The 19,438-nt window shown below is 41.5% G+C and overlaps 1 protein-coding gene across 2 annotated transcripts in view; it reads left to right on the top strand.

The window, feature by feature from the left end:
- LOC111864979 (hexokinase-2) overlaps nucleotides 1–19,438 on the top strand; it is a 68,449-nt gene that overhangs the window by 35,531 nt on the left and 13,480 nt on the right. For both annotated transcript variants that reach the window (XM_023852639.2, XM_023852640.2), the window contains exons 3-6: nucleotides 13,904–14,057; nucleotides 15,127–15,345; nucleotides 15,888–16,070; nucleotides 18,297–18,433. In XM_023852639.2, coding sequence (XP_023708407.1) covers nucleotides 13,904–14,057; nucleotides 15,127–15,345; nucleotides 15,888–16,070; nucleotides 18,297–18,433 — 693 coding nt within the window. The remainder of the gene's footprint in view (nucleotides 1–13,903; nucleotides 14,058–15,126; nucleotides 15,346–15,887; nucleotides 16,071–18,296; nucleotides 18,434–19,438) is intronic.

Below are 19,438 nucleotides of genomic sequence, written 5' to 3'. Positions count from 1 at the left end.
CCTCCGAAACGTCGGTTAACACCACATATACACGGTGCCAAATCCCAGAAGACTGCATTCTTCATAGTCACCGCCGTGAAAGCCTCAAATCTTACATCCTGTAAGTAGCTTGTATCAAATTGTAACTAGTCATAGTGTCACACAGCGGCAAGCTTCTGAATTACGTTCACGACATACCAACTTCGACAGCTCAGTCTAGAAGATCGGTGTTCGGTTCCCGAGAAGGGTAAGAATTTTTGTCTTTTCGCATATAGAACGGGTTGAAGCCCACCCAGACTGCAGTCTGCATCGAGGATCCTTTCACGGGGCTGAAGTAGCGGGATGTAGAACACAATATAAAATTCTGTATGAAGATAAGCAAAAGTACATAGAAGCTGAAATTTATAGAAAGAATAGCACCAAATTTAAGAAATTTAAGTTCGCTCGAGTCAAGTTAAAAAAATAAGGTAAAGCTATCCCTGTAACAGGCCGTGAAGACCCAGAGTTGTGAGACGTCGAGGCTCCCGCGTTTTCTAGGCAGTCGACTTACAGATGGCGGTAAGATTATCAGCCTTACGTGATGGCCGCCCTTTACCCCCCAGGAACATTCCTGGCACTCATTTCTGTTAGAGCCTGAGTCGACACCAGGAAGATATTGCGGCTGGAAGGATTAGGTAAATTGAAAAGTCCGCCTCATCGGAAATCGAACCGGCGACCTTCCAGCTTGTAGCATAGTGCCTCAACCAACTACGCTACAGCGATCCCAATTTCATTCATGTGATGAAGAAAATATGGGCATGAAAAATTTGAATCGCACAAAATACTCGTATTCTGCTATATGAAATGGCCATCGCTTTAACAGCCGTGGCTCCTTCCATATTGGCAGGAGTGGACCTACAGAACAGATTTCGTACTGTATTTGAATGTTCTCCGTTGTCCCTGTGCTTAACTAATTAAGCACTACGTCATGAAGGTATATGGGGAAGTGGATGTATAGATCCACGTTTTCTTGAACTCGGCACTACCTGGAGGTGAGTGGTCAGATTCACGCAACGGCCTCTTTACCCCCGGGGAAAGAGCCCCAATACCCATTGGATAGGAGACTGGGTGGACCCCAGAGCCGGTCTGGACGACTTGAAGAAGAGAAAATTCTTGACCCCTCGGCCATTCTACCCGTAGCCAGTCGCTATACTGACTGCGCTATCCCGGCTCCTCCCGTCCAGCCCGTAGCCAGTCGCTATACTGACTGCGCTATCCCGGCTCCTCCCGTCCAGCCCGTAGCCAGTCGCTATACTGACTGCGCTATCCCGGCTCCTCCCGTCCAGCCCGTAGCCAGTCGCTATACTGACTGCGCTATCCCCGCTCCCATTGGTCGCAAAAACGGAAACGAAAGGCATAAAACGTTTTCATTCGTATACAGAGTGGCCCAAAGGTCAGTTAACCTAAATCATTTTCTCGGATTAACGGGAATGTTCAGATTTAAATCTGTCAGCCAGTTCGTAGAAAGGTACCACAGCGTTATGAGTCGTACAATGAGCATGGAGGATCTCATTTCGAATAATGTTGTAAATTCAGTAAGTAATGAAGATATTTCTAACGTATTATAGTCTACATTTTATTAACCAACTGGAGCCATCTCTATATACTGTACCGGTCACGTGTAGGGGTGGCTATAGACGGGATTTGGATTGGATTATAGATCGTAACTACAAATAGCTATAACACTATCGCTATTTCCACACTTCACAGTTCGCTAGAGCACACAGTCTAGTGTTCTCAGTTTGTTACTAGACGTTTCCTGGTAACGGCTACAACAATGGCTATTCCTCTGTCTCCGACTCAAGTCCTCTCTTCACAGATTCACATACAGAACTATCAACTAACTCAGCTCCAAACGTCATCTCGCTTATAGTCCGTCGGCATAAACCACGTAGAAAACACAACTCTTCCATTCCTGCTTAGGAACGGAAATGTCTTTACTGAGCCGTTTCCTAGAAACGGCCCTGGCATATCCGCCCATCTCGCGGACGTTCCATAGAAACGATCCTACAGCGTCTGGCTACGGGCTGGACGACCTAGGGGTCGGAGTTTGAGTCCCAACAGGATCAAGAATTTTATCTTCTCCTCGTCGTCCAGACCGACTCTGGGGCCCACCCAGCCTCCTGTTCCAGGAGTAAAGTGGCAGGGGCGTGAAGCTGACTACTCACCTCCAAATAGTGCCGAGGTTAAGAAAATGTGGATCTATATATCCACTCCTCCATACGCCTTCATGGTGTAGTGCTTAATTAATTAAGCACAGGGAAAACTTTACCTTACCGAAAATAAAATCTTTTAACTTCATAATAATGGTATAATGACCTATGTCATTGCCTGATGATGACGCATTCTCAGTGATATTGTAGACACGGAATAGACGTGTAGGTTTTGCCTGCCATTTCGATTACGAGCAAAAACCTGTAATCTGAACGAAATTACTGATGAATGCATGGACTGGTTGGATAAAGCTGAGAATGACTGTTGATTTTTAAACGCATCTGAAATTAGCGTGGGCCTTAGTAATTTGCTACAAGAATTATTTACTTAGATACCTGTGGCCCTCTAAGATCCTTTGCCTCTTTTACAACTAACTAACTTATTGGAGCTGAGCCCTTCTTGAGAAGTCGCTAATTGTGCAGCTACTCAAGAATTTCCCAGCATTTTATGGAACCGAAGGTTCATTAACGTGTTCACAAGAGACTTCCACTGGTCCCTATCCTTAACCAGATCAATCCAATCCATACCATCCCATCCTATCTCTCTAACATCCATTTTAATATTGTCCACCCACCTACGTCTTGGTCTTCCTAGTGGTCTCTTTCTTTCTGGCTTCCCCACCAATATCCTATATGCATTCCTCGTCTCCCCCATTCGCGCTACATGCCCTGCCCATCTCACCCTTCTTGAGTTGATCATTCTAATTATACTTGGAGAAGCTTACAAGTTATGAAGCTCCTCGTTATGCAGTTATTTCCAACCTCCTGTCACTTCATCTCTCTTCGGTCCAAATATTCTCCTCAGCGCCGTGTTCTCAAACGCCCTCAGTCTATGTTCCTCCCATAATGTCAGAGACCAAGTTTCACACTCATACACAACCACAGGCAACACCACAGTTTCGTATATTCTAATTTTCTCTTACAACAGATTCCTATTTCGTTCTCGTAGCCAACGTTAGCGTCACGTCCATCTTCCGACCTGGAAGACCAGGGGCTGCTTCTGTCTGTCCCATACACTTCCACCTGGGTGATAAGTGTGAGTCCACCAGACGTTCCGTTGGCATAACCGTCCCAGTGATCAGGGCACGTGAATCTTCCCGCCAAATGGAGATGGCGAATTATTTAGTTGCTAAAAGTAAACGGATATTTTAAAAAATGTAATTTTTTCTTCAGACGTGGTTTGGTCTGTGCCTTGTTAACGGCAATTGCGGTGGTAGTGGTCCGCGGACTACGGGTAGAGAAACGCCAGTCTAAGGAACGTTTCCTCGTTATATGAGTTACGTAACTAGACTTGATAGGAAAGTATGGGATACTTCTAAGTTTTGACCTGGAGTAACTTAACAAAGTAAAAGTAGAAATATCCGTTTGTTAGTTAAGTTGGTTGTTTAACGATGCTGTCAGTGTCGAGAATATATAGCGTCAATTATAGGACGATTGATGAGTGTAGAGCAGTTGGTGGAATGAGAATTGACAGGGGAAACCTTAGTACTTGGAGAAATCCTCCACAAATGCCACATGTCCTGGCCAGTCACAGTTTGAAACCGGCGATTAACCACCTAAACTGTTGTATTTTTTTCCTTGGCAGTACAGCCCCAGTGGGCCTAGGCCTACCTCCATGAACTTCTCCGTTCACTTTGGTTTTTCTAGATCTTACACATTCGGTAGAACTCCTTGGGCGGGTGATCAGCTCGTCGCAAGGCCTCTACCCGTACATACACAGAAAAACTCACACACACAAACTAAACATCCATGCCTTGAGTGGGATTCGAACCCACGATCCCGGTTTCCAAGCGAGCGAAGGCAGTACTTGACTTAGACCGCTCGGCTACCGTGACCGGCAAGCTGTGTTATGGTTGTAACGAAATCTGTAGAATAGAATGTTCTCATGTTAAACTAACTTAACATATTCCACAAGTTTCTTCATTTACACATTTTGAGGTAACAGAAATTTACGTGTGCTAAATCAACATTTCTCGGAGACCGAAATGGTGGAAGGTCTAAAGCATGTGTAGAGACGGACCAGTGACTCCTATCAGCAGCCATAATATGACTCAAGTCAACAAACAGGTTAAGGTATGGAGCAATTCGTGTCCTGTCAAGGCCGTCTGCCTTGTCCCTCTCTACGCTCTTGCGAGCTTCCCCTTTTCCACTTAATATAGCAAGAAAGGACTACAGAACTTAGAACTTACGGACTGTTCCTTCCAGTGTAACCACTCATGTCAAGCCATATATTCGACTGGACGCACAAGGAAAGTTGATCTTGACAAGGCAGTAGTGTTGATCCGTGCTATCAAGCCTGCCAGGTATCCATATTTCAACTTCTGATTTAATTCAAGTTATGCGGTTTCGTAGAACATATTGGAACCGAGAAAACTGCTGTCCAATGCTATTAATCCTATTATTGTAAAGAACAGAATTCTTAGTAGCCGGCCCTTTAGCCTACTTTCAATATCTAAAGTAAGGAAAATATGTCACCATTTTGTGGGTGTGTCGGCCATTTCAATGTTTGAAACAGTTAACTTATATTTCACAAAGTTTTTCTATTAATGTTATGCCATTACAGTCCATCCTAACCTCATACATTTTGATTTCCTACAATTGGTCACGACAACACAGCGGTCACACAAATTCTAAGATGGCAACGACGCTCTGCTACTTAATCTCGGGGTCCTGAAATTACGTATGGTAGTAGATCTTCTAAAAATATGAAATTTTGTTAAGGTTCTTCCCTTCAGAATATGAAACAATAAAATATCTGTTGCGTGAATACTGTATTTAGCTTCCGATCTGATTGCGATAATTAATGAAGTATTTAAGTTACGCAAGGGAGAATTCTGTTTGAAATAATGTTTTTAATATAAGTACAAGCCCGTCACAGTGGTCGCAAAGTCTAAGGCAGAACGTGCCTTCTCCCGCTCGAACATAGGATTTCTTTTCTCCTTTCGCTCCCACTTTGGCGCATGGGGCTGATTTCTCAGTTATTTGGTCATTTTACAGATGGTAGGACTCCTTGGACGGGTGATCAGCTCGTCGCAAAGCCTTTACCTAAACACAGAACAACACAGACACAGAAAAGCGCACATACACATACAAAATATCCATGCCCTAAGTGGGATTCGAACCCACAATCCTGACTTCCGAGCGAGCGAAGACAGTTCATGCCTTAGACCGCTTAGCTACCGTGCCCGGTGCGAACGTAGGAAAGGCAGGTTCGAAACACGCTCTGTGTTTTTTCCTCTCTGTTCTCTGTAGGTAGGAGCGTTGCGGCAGGATCATCTCCCGTCCAAGGAGTTCTATCAGTTGTCTGTAAGATACGTAATTTCATATTACGTCTGAATGAAAACAGACCACAGCGCCTAATCTGGCAAAAGAAGAAGAATATATGCACAACTGCAAACAACACAGTTTCACTCTAATTGGGTTTCTTGGTGTCATTATCTGCGCATGTCAGCATGTTAGGCCGGTTGTTACATTATATACTGTCGTTGTGTTAGAAATTATGTTATGTAAATAAGACGTTGGCAACGGAAGATTTATAGGACTGGAGATCTGCGTTAGGAAAACGCCTGGACTTCGCGAGTTCAAACCGTAATTTCTTGTTGCATTTAAAATGTTGCAGCAGCAATGTGAAACATAGTAAAGGACCTGTCGCTAATATGATAAAGACATTCCAGTAATACGACATACATGAATATGCGCATTTTATGAAATTCCTCTAGGGGCACGCTGTAACGTAGTTGGTTGAGGCACTATGGTACAAGCCAGAAGGTCACGGGTTCAATTCTCGATGAGGTCATTGAATTTTTCAAGTTACCTAATTACACACACGGCCATCTTCCGTCCGGGAATCCACCTCTCGTGTGTTCTCACTGTGCCTGCGCCCCACGTGTTTCAGTAGTGTCCCTAGGTACACGCATTATGTGAGCTTCTCTCCCTGTCCCTGAAATACTGAGGGACGATCCTGAGGTTTCAATCTTCTTAAGATCCTTTGCCATTTTTCATGTTTAAGAACTTCTAATAGTTTGTCTGCCGTGTATCATAAGACGAAATTATTCTGCTTTAAGTCTGTGTGCTTTGTCCGGAAGATACGAACGAACAGCTATGGCGTTGATGCGCGGGACTGGACGAATTCTGACGCTTTGAAGAACATGTCACGCAGCCAGTTAGTAGAAGCCATCATGCTTATGTCTTGTATTCGGGAGGTATAATATTCGAATCTTAGTTGAGCCACTGACTATTTTGATCCGAAGTTTTCGTGGTTTTTTAAGCCTTTTACGCGAATGTTGGTATGGTACCTCAAGTTAGGCCTCGACCGCTTCCTTCACATCTTTTCCAATTTATTATTCTATTTTTCGATACAATAAAACCTGAGTTATTGATAGCGTTGCCAAATGAACTATTGATAAATAAAAAGTAAGAAATGTCCCTAATGAAATTAACGTTTTTAAGAAGCCCAAGAATCAGGAAAATAGTCCCAGTATTTTCCATAATATTATTTTAAATTCTAAAGGGTTCTGACGATGGTGGATGACACACAGAATTACTGGGTTTTTGGACCTTTTCCAGTGATAGAGATTAGCTCTTTCTAAGAGGCCCAACTGAGTAGGTGTCATCCTTTCTCACCTGAAGACGGAAACAGATCCAGTTTCCGAAACATCGTGTCCTCTGTTACCTAGAATTCCGGACGTTGGAAAAAAGTAAGAAAAACCCAGTATTCTGAATATAATTTTAGTTTTGAAGAAGGGCTCTAATTTGACAACTGCTTGTGTAAAGTAATTCTATATAATTTAAATAACGTCTTTACTGTTTGCATTCTCTTGTGTATTATGATTTGTGATATTCTGGCAGTCACCACAACAAATATTTCAAAATGAACCAATCAAACTTTTACTTTGATTTTATTTAATAACTGCTACATGTTTCGGTCCACATTTGGGACCATAATCAGGCAGTTTCATTAACTACGCCCCTTGTTATTGAAATATTCTGATGTGGATCCATATTAGTGTTGAATATTATAATCTTATTAAACATGTAGCTCTTACGAAGTTGTAAAAATATTTCTAATTTTTAAAAACTGTAAAGTTGGATGTTGGATATTTTTTGTGTCGTACCTGTTTCTGGTTGCAATGTGGACTTAAATAGCGCCATCCTGTTCAAGATTTTAAAAATATTGAAACAATTTGTATTAATTAATTCTAGACGGTAACAGGCAAGAGAACCCAATGATTCAAAGCAGAATAAAAACGTTTTGTTTATACATCCTCAGCGGATCTGCCGAATATTCCTCGCCTATCCGAGCACCATAGTTTGAGACACCTCAATTTCAAGAGACGGAAATGAACTCAGTAATGTGCCTTTCAATGTAACTGGAAACTCAGTCGCTACACAGCGAGGTTATTGCGAACCCTTGTGCTGGGAGCAATGATCCCAACTACAGCGGAGAGTGGGCATAAGTTTATCGGAAAGGACACTGTCCAATCAACTTTTAATTAAAAACTTGATGAAGAGACTATGAAATATATTATGCTATGTTAAATTTTCAATTTAAATTTATGGATTTTTAAAGATATGTAAACATTATCCAGGACGGTCACGGTAGCCGAGTGGTCTGAAGCATGAACTGTCTTCGCTCGCTCGGAAGCCGGGACCGTTGTTTCGAATCCCACTCGGAGCATGGAAGTTTAGTGTTTATGTATATATGTGCGTGTTTCTGTGTCTGTGTATAGGTAGAGGCCTTGCGAGGAGCTAATCCTCTCCCAAAGAGTCCTACCGAATGTCTAAGATCTAGTAAACCGAAGTGAAACGGATAGTTTCATGGAGGTAGGCCAAGGCCCAAATTGGATTTGTAGCGCCAAAGAAAAAAAACATCTGGAAGATAAATGGAACTTTTACATCACAACAATCGAATTTGGTACGTGTTTCGGCTAAGCCAGACCGCCTCTGTGGTCTAGTGGTCAGAGTTCCTGGCTACAGATCCAGAGGTCCGGATTCGATTTCCGGCACTACCAGATTTTCTGAGAAGTAGTGAGTCTAGAACGGAGTCCACTTAGCTTCGTGAGGATAATTGAGGAGCTATTTCAAGGCAATAGCGGCTCCGGTCTAGAAACCGAGATTAACGGCCGTGGGATTCGTTGCACTGACCACGCGACACCCTCTATCCGCTAAAGTTCACACTAACTTCACCTACAAGCGACGGTCGCTCGGTCGGTATAGTTCGCTTGTGGACTAAAGCCACGGAATTTGTTTTATTTTTTGTTTCTAATCGTTATCGCATTAGTAAGTGATGATTCATAATTCTGAGTATCATAACCGGAGCCTGTTACTTCCAGTTTCCTTGATCTCTTTATTTTCAAATAAGCAGTATATTAGTCTTTTCCTCTGCACGTAAACAACTTCCTACAAACCTGTTATCACTGAATATCCAGGAAAATTATGAAAGCCAGGCTAACTCCCAGGTTTAGTTATCTACAGGCAGAACCAATGTAATCGGCATCTAACATCAGACGTTTGCTTTCGCATTGACTTTCCGTTACATCAACCCATCAATAAAATTGTGTTCCACAAGATCAGAAACACAATTTTTGCGATATCTGATACACGTATTTATTCGAAAATCCACTAGGGATTTCGACTTATATTAATCATCTTCAATTAGTACAATGTCGGAAAAGTTATCTGATGAATTGATCCAATTCCTTTCATTATCTTATTGAAAATATGAATGCCATTTTCTCTAAGTTTGCATAGTCTTTCCGTGCTTTCATTTATATATAATAGTTATCATCATCATCATCATCATCATCAAATGGTCTGAAAGTGAAAGCATACACGTAGAATAAGGTAGACGAAAGTGAGGTAGTGGAAGGACTCAGATTGTACGACTCCCAGATCCGTGAGGCAGTAAAATATGGTAGTGAGTTCCGTAGGACTCCAAACCAAGAATGACTGTGCTGACAAAGGCGAGCAGTAATTTACCCGACCGATCGAGATAATGGGAAAAGTTCTCAGTAAGACAGAAAAAACACTAAAAATTCACTATGAAGAATACCGTCTTCTGGGATGTGGCGCCCTGCAGATTTGTGTGAATCGACGTTCCTCCGAAACGTCGGAGGAACGTCCGAAACGAGCAGAGACAACCCCATCTTCTCTTCAGAGAGGATGTTACATAAGGACTATTACCGCAAGAATTCAGTTGGAAAAATAATCTATGGTCGTGGGCCTCAAGGGGCTGACGTCAAGACGAACTGATTGGCGGTAAACTGCCAGTCGTAAAATGAATTTGACTTTGACTTCGAGAAGAGAGTACTGAGACAGCAATGAGAAGGGTGGGAAGTTGCCGTGAGATGGCCGCCGGCCTGAGACATGTTCAAAAAAACCAATTACCAATCCAAACCCTTTCTATAGTCACACATGTGACAGTATGTTTAACATATTATTAGAAGCGTGACTAGATAATAAGTTGCATTTAAGACGGAAATATATGTGTACAAGAGACCCCAAACCATTCCACTTCAGCTGTGAGATGAAGTGGAAAGATTGTGCGCCGTGAGTGTAGAGCAACTTCCTTGACTCTTATATACTGCGTATAGTCGAATTATCACTTTGCAGGCGCTATTCCCATAAAGCTTCTGCTAACAGAGCAGACGTTAATGAACTCCTGCTAATTAAATATCTCCCTAATTGGAACTACGACGATCACGGTGGCCGCAGGGTCTAAGGCATGAACCGTCATCGTCCGCTTCAGCACTGGGGTCGTGGGTTCCAATCCCACTTGAGGCATGGATGTCTGTGTGTGTTTATTCTGCGTTTGTGTTGCTCTGGGCTAGAGTTCCAACTCTGGCTGTTAGTCGCTGGCTTCCCATCGCGGCGGCCCAGGTTCGATCCCGGGTCTGGTAAAGTGGGATTTGTGATGGACAAAGTGGCGCTGGGGCGGGTTTTCTCCGAGTACTTCGGTTTCCCCTGCCAATCCTCATTCCACCAAATTCTCCATCATCATAATCACCCAGGGCAGGCTACAATAGGCCAATCAGTGGCCGCCGTGCCGAGGGGACCCATTTGGACTCCACCCCCCACTAAGCGAATTGTGTTGCTCTCTGTGTGCAGGCAGCGGCCTTACGACGGGCTGATCCCCCGTCCAAGGAGTCCTACCTACTGTGAATAGACTAAGAAACTGAAAAAGTGGCCAAAGTCCAAGAGGCTATAGAGCCATAGAAAAAGAAATGAAAATTAGAGTTACAGTGAATTTGTTTGGTAATGAGATATGTCATTAACATGTATAAACACTTGGAATTGTGTAATTATTTCAGAAATTTTTATTTTTTCGTTTTAGATTGTGGTATTCTGGGTTATAACATTGTGTAGCCTGGCACGTATTCACCAGGCCTGAAATACGAAAATCTTCTTCTTCATCATCATCATCGTCATCATCGTCGTCGTCGTCGTCTTGAAACCTCATTTTCTTTCTTAACTGTTCCTCTTCTGCTTCATTTTACTTTATGATGAGACGAATTCTCTCCCACTTCAGCTGCTGCTCATTTTGTAATCTTCGGCCTATTCCGAGAATTCTGCCTGCACAGGACGCCAAAGTGGTACTCGGGCATATACCCGAGCTCCGAGCGAAGTTCGTGCTCCTCAGCTGCACTGTCTTAGGTCGTCTAAGCTTTAGACGCCCGGACACTGTAATCAGAACTGAGAAAATTTGTATACGTTTACACTTAACTACTCTACTCTACTCTAGAAATTCCCAACATTTTATAGAACCCGAAGGCCCATTACAGTGTTCACAAGAGCCCTCCACTGACCCCTATCCTAAGCCAGATCAATCCAGTCCTGACCACCACATCCCATCTCTCTAAAATCCAGTTTAATATTATCCTTCACCCACATCTATGTCTTCCTAGTGGTCTTTTTCCTTACGGCTGTCCAACCAAGATCCTATATGCGTTCCTCTTTTGCCCCATTCGTGCTATGTGCCCTGCCCACCTCATCCTCCTTGACTTGATCATTCTAATTACACTTGGAGAAGAATACATGTTATGAATATCCTCATTATGCAGTTTTTTCCAGCCTCCCGTCACTTTATCTCTCTTCAATTCAAATATTCTCCTCAGCACCCTGTTCTTAAATACCTTCAGTCTATGTTCTTCCCTTATTATCACAGACCAAGTTTCACACCCATACAAAACTCGAGGAAATATTATAGTTCTATATATTTTAATTTTTGGGCTTCTAGACAGCAGACGAGAAGACAAAAAGCTTTTGAACTGAATGGAAGCAAGGCTTACCTGAACTCAATCTGCTCCTAATTTCCTCAAGAATTAGATTTTGATTTGTTACTACATTCACACCTAAATTTATTTGTATAATTTATGTTTTACATTTTTACGATTTTCAAAATACAGAGCGTCTTTCGATGATCCCTGGTGGTAGGTCAACACTGAGTTCGAACGCCCTCTTAATATTAACATTCTGAACGTAAACTAATTAATCTGCAAATCATGTATAATAATTATATAGGAAATGCCCTTCAACATTCATCACGCAAAGGCAATTGAGTTTAAATTTATGAAAGTTTAATTTAACAGCTGACCCTTCACATGTTTGGTCAGCGCGGGAGTCTGAATAGCTCAGGCTATGGGCCGACGACCAAGGAGTCGTGGTTTGATTCTTGGCAGGAACCAGAGATTTTTCTCGTCTGCACAGCTTCAGGATCATCTGTAAGTCCGACCCAGTCTCCTGTCCAACAAGTGTCAGGGGTAAAGTGGCCGGGGCGTAAAGCTAACCTTCACCTCCACCCAATCCCATGTTAAGAATACATGGAGCTATACTTCCATTCTGCATACGTCATAATGGCGTGGTGCTTAATTAAAGTCATGCACAGTGTGTGTGACGTCACTGCTGTGTTTTATGAATACGGATGTGCCGACAGAGTTGGGAATAATCAATGTATACACAAAGAATGATGGATTAGGAGTGCTAAGGTAAACATCCACCTGGCTCGTGTTGCAGACGCGTATTAGAAACGAATATATCTATGGATGCCATCACTGAATATGTACTTGAGCCGAGGTAGCGTAGTCGGTATAGCGACTGGCTACGTGCTGGACGGCCAAGGGGTCCGAATTCGAGTCCCGGTAGAGTCAAGAATTTTCTCTTCTTAACGTCGTCAAGACCGGTCAAGACCGGCTCTGAGGTTCGCCCGACGTCCTATCCAATGGGCACCGGGGGCTATTTACCCGGGGGTAAAGCGATCGGTGCGTGAAACTGACCACACCCCCAGCTAGTACCGAGGTCAAGAAAATGCGGATCGATACATTCACTCCCTCATACGCCTTCATGGCGTAGTGCTTAATTAGCTAAGCACAGGGCCTTTATCTTTTACCACTGAAAACGTATGGAAATTTGTGCCACTGTTGCAGTGAACAAAACTGCGAGTGGAAGGTCGGACCATGACCTTGCCGCGAGGATGAACGTTGAGGGACAAGGTCAGCTGTTGTATTAGCGGAAAAGATGGCCTAACAGTGCCGATGGCTGAAGAGGAAGGGGGGAGGGCGGAAGTTAACGTCATAGGAAGAGTACAGCCTGTTTAAAAAAATACGCATATTTGAATACAAGTATCCACTTTGTCGTATAGTCTCACTTAATCAGAATATGGTTTCATTTGTCCAAAAAATAGATTGAAAGAGTAAGACAATATCTGATTATATTTGAGGCCCACTCAGCCCCTTATCCTGGGGGTTCCAGGGGCTATTTCCGCGGGGTAAAACGACAGGGGCATGTAGCTGACCACGCCTTCATGGCGTAGTGCTTAATTAGTTAAGCATAGGGACAACTTTACCTTGTCTTTACTTGAGCAGGTAATATATTGTAATAAATATAAAATGAGTTTTTAGCCGAATACCAAGGTTAAAATCTGTTAACTGCAAAGCCTGACGTTACAAAGATTCTAGAGGAAGCTCTGTCTATGTAATTCATTACAACCTCCCGAAGCTTTATCCTAATGTTAAGATTATGGTCTTCAAAGCTGTCGTCCCATGTAGTTCGGTAGGTGGGTATGAACATTCCATCTTTAAGCTGAAGACAGGTAGCTGATCCCTCCGAAACATTGGTGCCCATCTACGAAACGTAATGGAGTCTCATCTTGACACTCTCCGCCTCAAAAACTTCAGATCTCACGTATAGTAATGTTGTCTTCCAATTTTCATTCTGGTTTTCTAACTGGTTTCCACCACATTAAAGTGTGTATCACATATTAATAACAACGACATGAAACAAAGCAGGGACTGGTTCTTGCTCAGTCTCTCTGAGGTTATAATCAGATCCTTATTTTATCCTGCAGACTGACTGTACTTAAGAGGATTGCTAGGCCGCGCCATTGCTCAAGCGATTATTCGCTAGCTTCCCACCTTGGCGGCCCGGGTTCGATCCCGGGTCTGTTCAAGCGGATTTGTGGTGGACCAAGTGGCCTTGGGGCAGGTTTTCTCCGAGTACTTCGATTTCCCCTACCAATCTTCATTCCACCAATTGCCCCACAATCGCTCTCACCTATCATCTGGGGCTGGTACACTAGGCCAGAAGTGGCCGCAGTACAAGAGACTTAGTCCCACCCCACTAGCAATAAAATAAAAATAGAAGCTTACTCATCTCACCCTGATTTTTTATTTATACAGGTGGAAGACGCATTGAAGAAGATCCATCTGACTGGAGCCCAAGTGTTGCGCATCAAGGAAGTATTCCATAGTGAGGTGGAGCGTGGAATACACGAACAACCATCGTCTTTGCAGATGGAGAACACTTATATCCCAGAACTGCCCAATGGAACTGGTAATTAAGTAGCTCTGTATTCTTCTTCATTAATGAATTTTATTTAATAATAAGGAATGGAAGACCGCCTCTGTGGTCTAGTCGCCAGAGTTTCTGCCTACAGATCCAGAGGTCCCGGTTCGATTTCCGGCGCTACCAGATTTTCTGAGAAGTAGTGGGTCTGGAACGGGGTTCACAGAGCCTCGTGAGGATAATTGAGGATCTGTTTCAAGGAAATGGAGGCTCTGGTCTAGAAAACCGAAATTAAGGGCCGTGGGTATTCGTTGCGCTGACCACAAGACACTCTCTATCCGCTAAAGTTAGCACTAACTTCGCCGACAAGTGCCGGTCACTCGGTCGGTATAATTCGCTTGCGGTCTACAGGCCACAGAGTTAGTTTCTTGTTTTTTTTTTATAAGGAATGGATATGTATTGTCTTGAGAAACAAGAGTACCGAGACATTCTTCCTGATGAAAGTTAGAGAGATTTGAAGTTTTCATGATAATGACTGTGAAAAATATTGTCTTCTGAGATGTGACTCAGCGTAGACTGATGGGTAGTTACTAGTGTTTGGGTAGAATGTGCTCCATCCATCAGGTTAGAAGAGTAAGGCATTTACTTTATTCTTGTATACGACCCCTTAAAGGGGTATTGTTCTTTGTTCTGTTCTCCTTACTTCCATTTATTCTCTGTCGTTACATTCAGATCCATGTTTTTATTTATTTTATTTTCTGTCTTTTCCAGTAATTTTCCCCCTTACTCTGTCCTCAAAGTCTGCTCATTAATTTTCTTTTATTTTTACTCACATTCACACTGCCCAGATAAAAACGTCCTTTTAAGGGATCTTTGCTTCCTTGGTAAGTCTCTCCCAACTTCTATCTACCTTCTGTTCGTTCACTCAGAAATATTATTTCCCCATTCAGTCTGCACTTGGGAAACAGCCAAATGGAGGGCCAATATTCTTAACTCAGTTCTTCTTATTCTTAGTTGTTCATTGAATGACTCAGTCCTACTCCTCGCCATATCCATAGAATTGTTACCATACTTGACACTCCACTGCCTTTACAAATTTCATGTTGTTTTCATCCAGAGGAAGGTATGTTCCTTGCTCTGGACTTGGGTGGAACCAACTTCAGAGTTATCCTTCTGGAGTTGTCTAATGGTGCCCTTATACGAGAAAATGTGAAGCGCTATCACATACGAGAAGAGCTGAGGCTGGGTTGCGGAGAGCGACTCTTCGACTTCTTGGCAGAATGTGTCAGTGATTTTGTTCGAAGTCAGAATCTCGGTGGAACAAGGTTGCCATTAGGTAAGAATTATTTCAGACACATGTAAGTTGAATGAGTTGTTTGGGAGATTGATGATAACCTTGAACATGGTAATTTTTATTTTTGCTTCAGTATAATAAAAATTTGAGCTGTCTTATACTGGGAATTTTTGTTTTACTTAAAAATCACAAGAGGCTGAATCATTGTTCGGTCTCTGTGAAGATTGAAGCTGAAGCTCTTCATCTGCAGTTGACCTTACATAACAAACTAGCCCATTCTTAAGAACAGAATCCTTAGTGTGGCATATGGAGCAATGGTGGAATTATGATTTTAGAACAGAAAAACCCAAAGAAGCTCAGAGAAAACCCTACTCCAATGCCACTTTATGCATTAAAAATCTTACATGAAAACACTTAGAACTGAGGCCCTGTTAAGAGTAGCAAGTGCCTAACTTCCTGAGCTATGCCATAGTTGTAGTTGTCTATATGAATGTATGTAAAAATAGATTTTCAATAGCTGTTATAAAAATTCTGTTTGTTCCCACTTACAGACTTTTTCATTGCTCTTTCTTGCTCTCCTTCAGGATTTACTTTCTCATTCCCCATGATCCAAAAGGGTCTGGATGTTGGTATTCTCTTGACATGGACCAAGTCATTCAACTGTCCATCGGTGGTTGGTCGTGATGCAGTTCAGATGTTAAGGGAAGCCATTAACAGACGTGGTGACACACATGTAGAGGTTCTGGCAGTGCTCAATGATACAACTGGTAAATTTATATTCATTTATGAATCAGGATATTAAAATGAAACACATAGATGTTCTGCCTTTCTCCAGAAATATAAAAATTTGCATCTTATGCAATGCATTTAAGCCATTAACATTAAAGAAAATATTAGAACAAAAATATTTTTAACATTTGCCGACAAGCAGCGGTCGCTCGGTCAGTAGAGTTCGCTTGCGGACTAAAAACCACGGAGTTTTTTTTATTATTATTTATCTTCTCCAACTTTCCTACATGGTAGTGAAATCTGAACAATAGTGGCCAAAGATAAATTCAGAAATACAACTGCTGAGACCAACTTCACAAGGCAGAATGTAAAATTTTTATGGACAGACTAGAAAATGAACAAAGACATTTTAAATGAACTAGAAACTAAATAACAGTGATGATCATCATTGTTGCTGTTTTTATTATTTCACTGATGATGATAACAAAAACAGTAATGCCATAGTTAAGCCCTTGCATTTTTCCAATTACAAGGATTATAGTTGATCCCTTCATCTGTGTCAGTTGCTCTGTCATATTTTACTCTGGTTTATCTTGACAGGAAAAATTTTCATAGACCAAAATTTTGGATTTAAAAACTAAATAAATTTGTCACATTGACAGAACACAGAGAGATAGTTTGGTTCAGATCCTTCTTAACAGATAGAAAACAAAAGATGGAAATAAATTTATCAAATTTAACCCAAAGTACATACTCAAATTGGGCAACAAAAAATGATGGGAGTTCCCCAGGGGTAAATTTTAGGGCCTTTGCTTTTCCTAATCTATATAAGTGACCTCCTTCCTATACCAAACACCTCATAAATACTAGTAATATCAGCTGATGACACTAGTGTCACAATTTCTAGTCAAAACAAAGTCAAACAAAGTTCTCTGCAAATGGATGAATGGTTTTCTGTAAATAAACCGACCATGAATCTAGTTAGAACAAATGTAATAAAATTAATAACAAAAACTCACCACAGTATCCATTAAAAATTGGATGTAATGATAAATATATAGGAGAGGCAGTAATTACAGAATTCCTCAATTTATAAATTGATGATCATTTAAGCTGGAAAAACCATATCAATCATTTGGTTCCAAAGCTAAGTGGAGCATGTTATACAGTTAGATCTATGTCGCATATCAGAAACACTCACACTCAAATCAATTTATTTTGCTTGCTTTCACTCTTTAATGAAGCATGGAATAATTTTCTGGCATAATTCATCTGACAGCAGGTAGGTATAAACATTGCAAAAGAAAATTGTTGGACTCACGATGGTTGACAAATCTCATAATTCTTGTAGAGATCTATTTAAGAGACTAGAGATCTTAACTCTTCCATGTGAATGTATATTTTCATTAATAAACTTTGTTACAAATAACTGAGAACATTTTCAGACCGATGCAGATGTACAGAGTGTTAACACAAGACACAATCTTTATCCCCATAAACCAACTGCTAACCTCTCATCCTTTCAGAAAAGCACATATTATGATGGGATCAAGATTTTCAGTAATCTGCCATTTGCTCTCAAAAGGCTTATGAATGAAAGAACATAATTTAAAATAGATCTAAAACAATACATAAACACACACTCATTCTGCACTGTTGTTGAATACTTATTGTCTAAAATGGCTCATCCATTTAAAGGTTGTGTAAACAGTATAAGCTGGCAGTATTAATGTATATTATGGGGATGTAATTTTGAATAGTCTCGTGTGTAACCACTGTGTTTTCTTGGGATTCTTGTGTGAAAACTTTAGTTGTACTTTATATATGTTTTGGTATTTATATGACATATTCCACATCCTATAGTCGTTCTGACTAACGTTGGATCCAGGGAATGTAATGTAATGTAAAAACCACACCAGTTCTCATTATGTGACATAAGATTGCTGATGCAATAATGTGACAAGAGGCACTCTTCCTTATATGCACAGCAGTTGCACATACCAGGCAACCTACACATAATTACTGAGTCTCTAAAATTGTTCTGATTAATGTATATAGATAATGAAATAGTCACAGGATAAAACTCCATCTCCCAGTGGAGCATTGCATTACCTCTCAGTGGGGCATGTATTGTTCTGTGCTAATGCTATGCTTATATATGTATAGATTCTACAAAACTGGTTTATAGTAATGCACTGTAAAGTGCTGTTGATAGATTTTTCATTGAAAAACAAGATATACATCCTTGTCTGTGTGCTGATCAGGCACACTAATACAGGGTGCTGTACTCGACAAGAAGACTGCAATTGCCCTGATACTGGGAACGGGGAGCAATGCCTGCTATATAGAACGGGCTGATAGAGTCCAGCACTGGGAAGGACAACGACATGGGGAGAAAGAGGTAAACCTCATAATCATGGATCCAATATAAACTCATGTAACCAATAAACTTCATGGAGCTGAGCCCTTGGTGAGAAGCTGTCAGTTGTGCAGCTACTTAGAAACTTTTCAACAGTATTATGGAACCTGGAGGTTCATTGTCATGTTCACAAGAGCCCTTTGCTGGTCCGTATCCTGAGCCAGATCAATCCAGTCCATATTACCCCATCCTATCTCTCTAAGAGCCAGTTTAATGTTATCCAACCACCCACATCTTGGCCTCCCAAGTGGTCTATTTCCTTCTGGCTTTCCCACGAATACCCTATATGCATTCCTCTTCTCCCACATTCGTGCTACACTCCATGCCCATCTCATCCTCCTTGACTTGGTCATTCTAATTATACTTGGCAAAGAGTACAGGCTATAAAACTCATTTTGCAGTTTTCTCTGACCTCCTGTCACTTCATCTCTCTTCAGTCCAAATATCCTCCTCAGCAGCCCATACTCAAACACCCTCATTCTATGTTCCTCCCTTAATGTCAGAGACAAAGTTTCTTGCCCATGCAGAAACAAAGGCAAAATTACAGTTTTGTATATTCTAATTTTTACGTTCTTAGGCGTTAGATGAGAAGACGAAAGGCTCTGGATTGAAGGGCAGCAAGCTTTACCCAAATTCAGTCTCCTCCAAATTTCATCCTGAATCAGATTTGATTTGTTATTGTCGCTATTTCGTGTAAACTCTCATTCCCAACTGTTGGTTTGAGAATGTCTTCCATACCTACCATGGCATTAGAATCTTCTAACAGCATTTTCATATTTTATTTGGGGAATTTATCGAATACACATTCTAGTTTCTCATAGAAGCTGTCCTTCATATAATCTATTTTATCCACTGTTGAGGCATGAACGCTGAGAACAATGTTATCATGCCAGTGACCTCTTAGTATTATGTATGACATCCTATCACTAACAAACTCTACCCTCTTAACTGTTGATATGATTCTCTTATGTACAAATAGCCTTTGCC

Source organism: Cryptotermes secundus, unplaced genomic scaffold, assembly GCF_002891405.2.
Source record: "Cryptotermes secundus unplaced genomic scaffold, Csec_1.0 scaffold209, whole genome shotgun sequence".
NCBI classification, from domain to species: Eukaryota; Metazoa; Arthropoda; class Insecta; order Blattodea; family Kalotermitidae; genus Cryptotermes; species Cryptotermes secundus.
The sequence above is the reverse complement of the archived record's forward strand: the minus strand, read 5'-3'. Positions and strand labels throughout refer to the sequence as shown.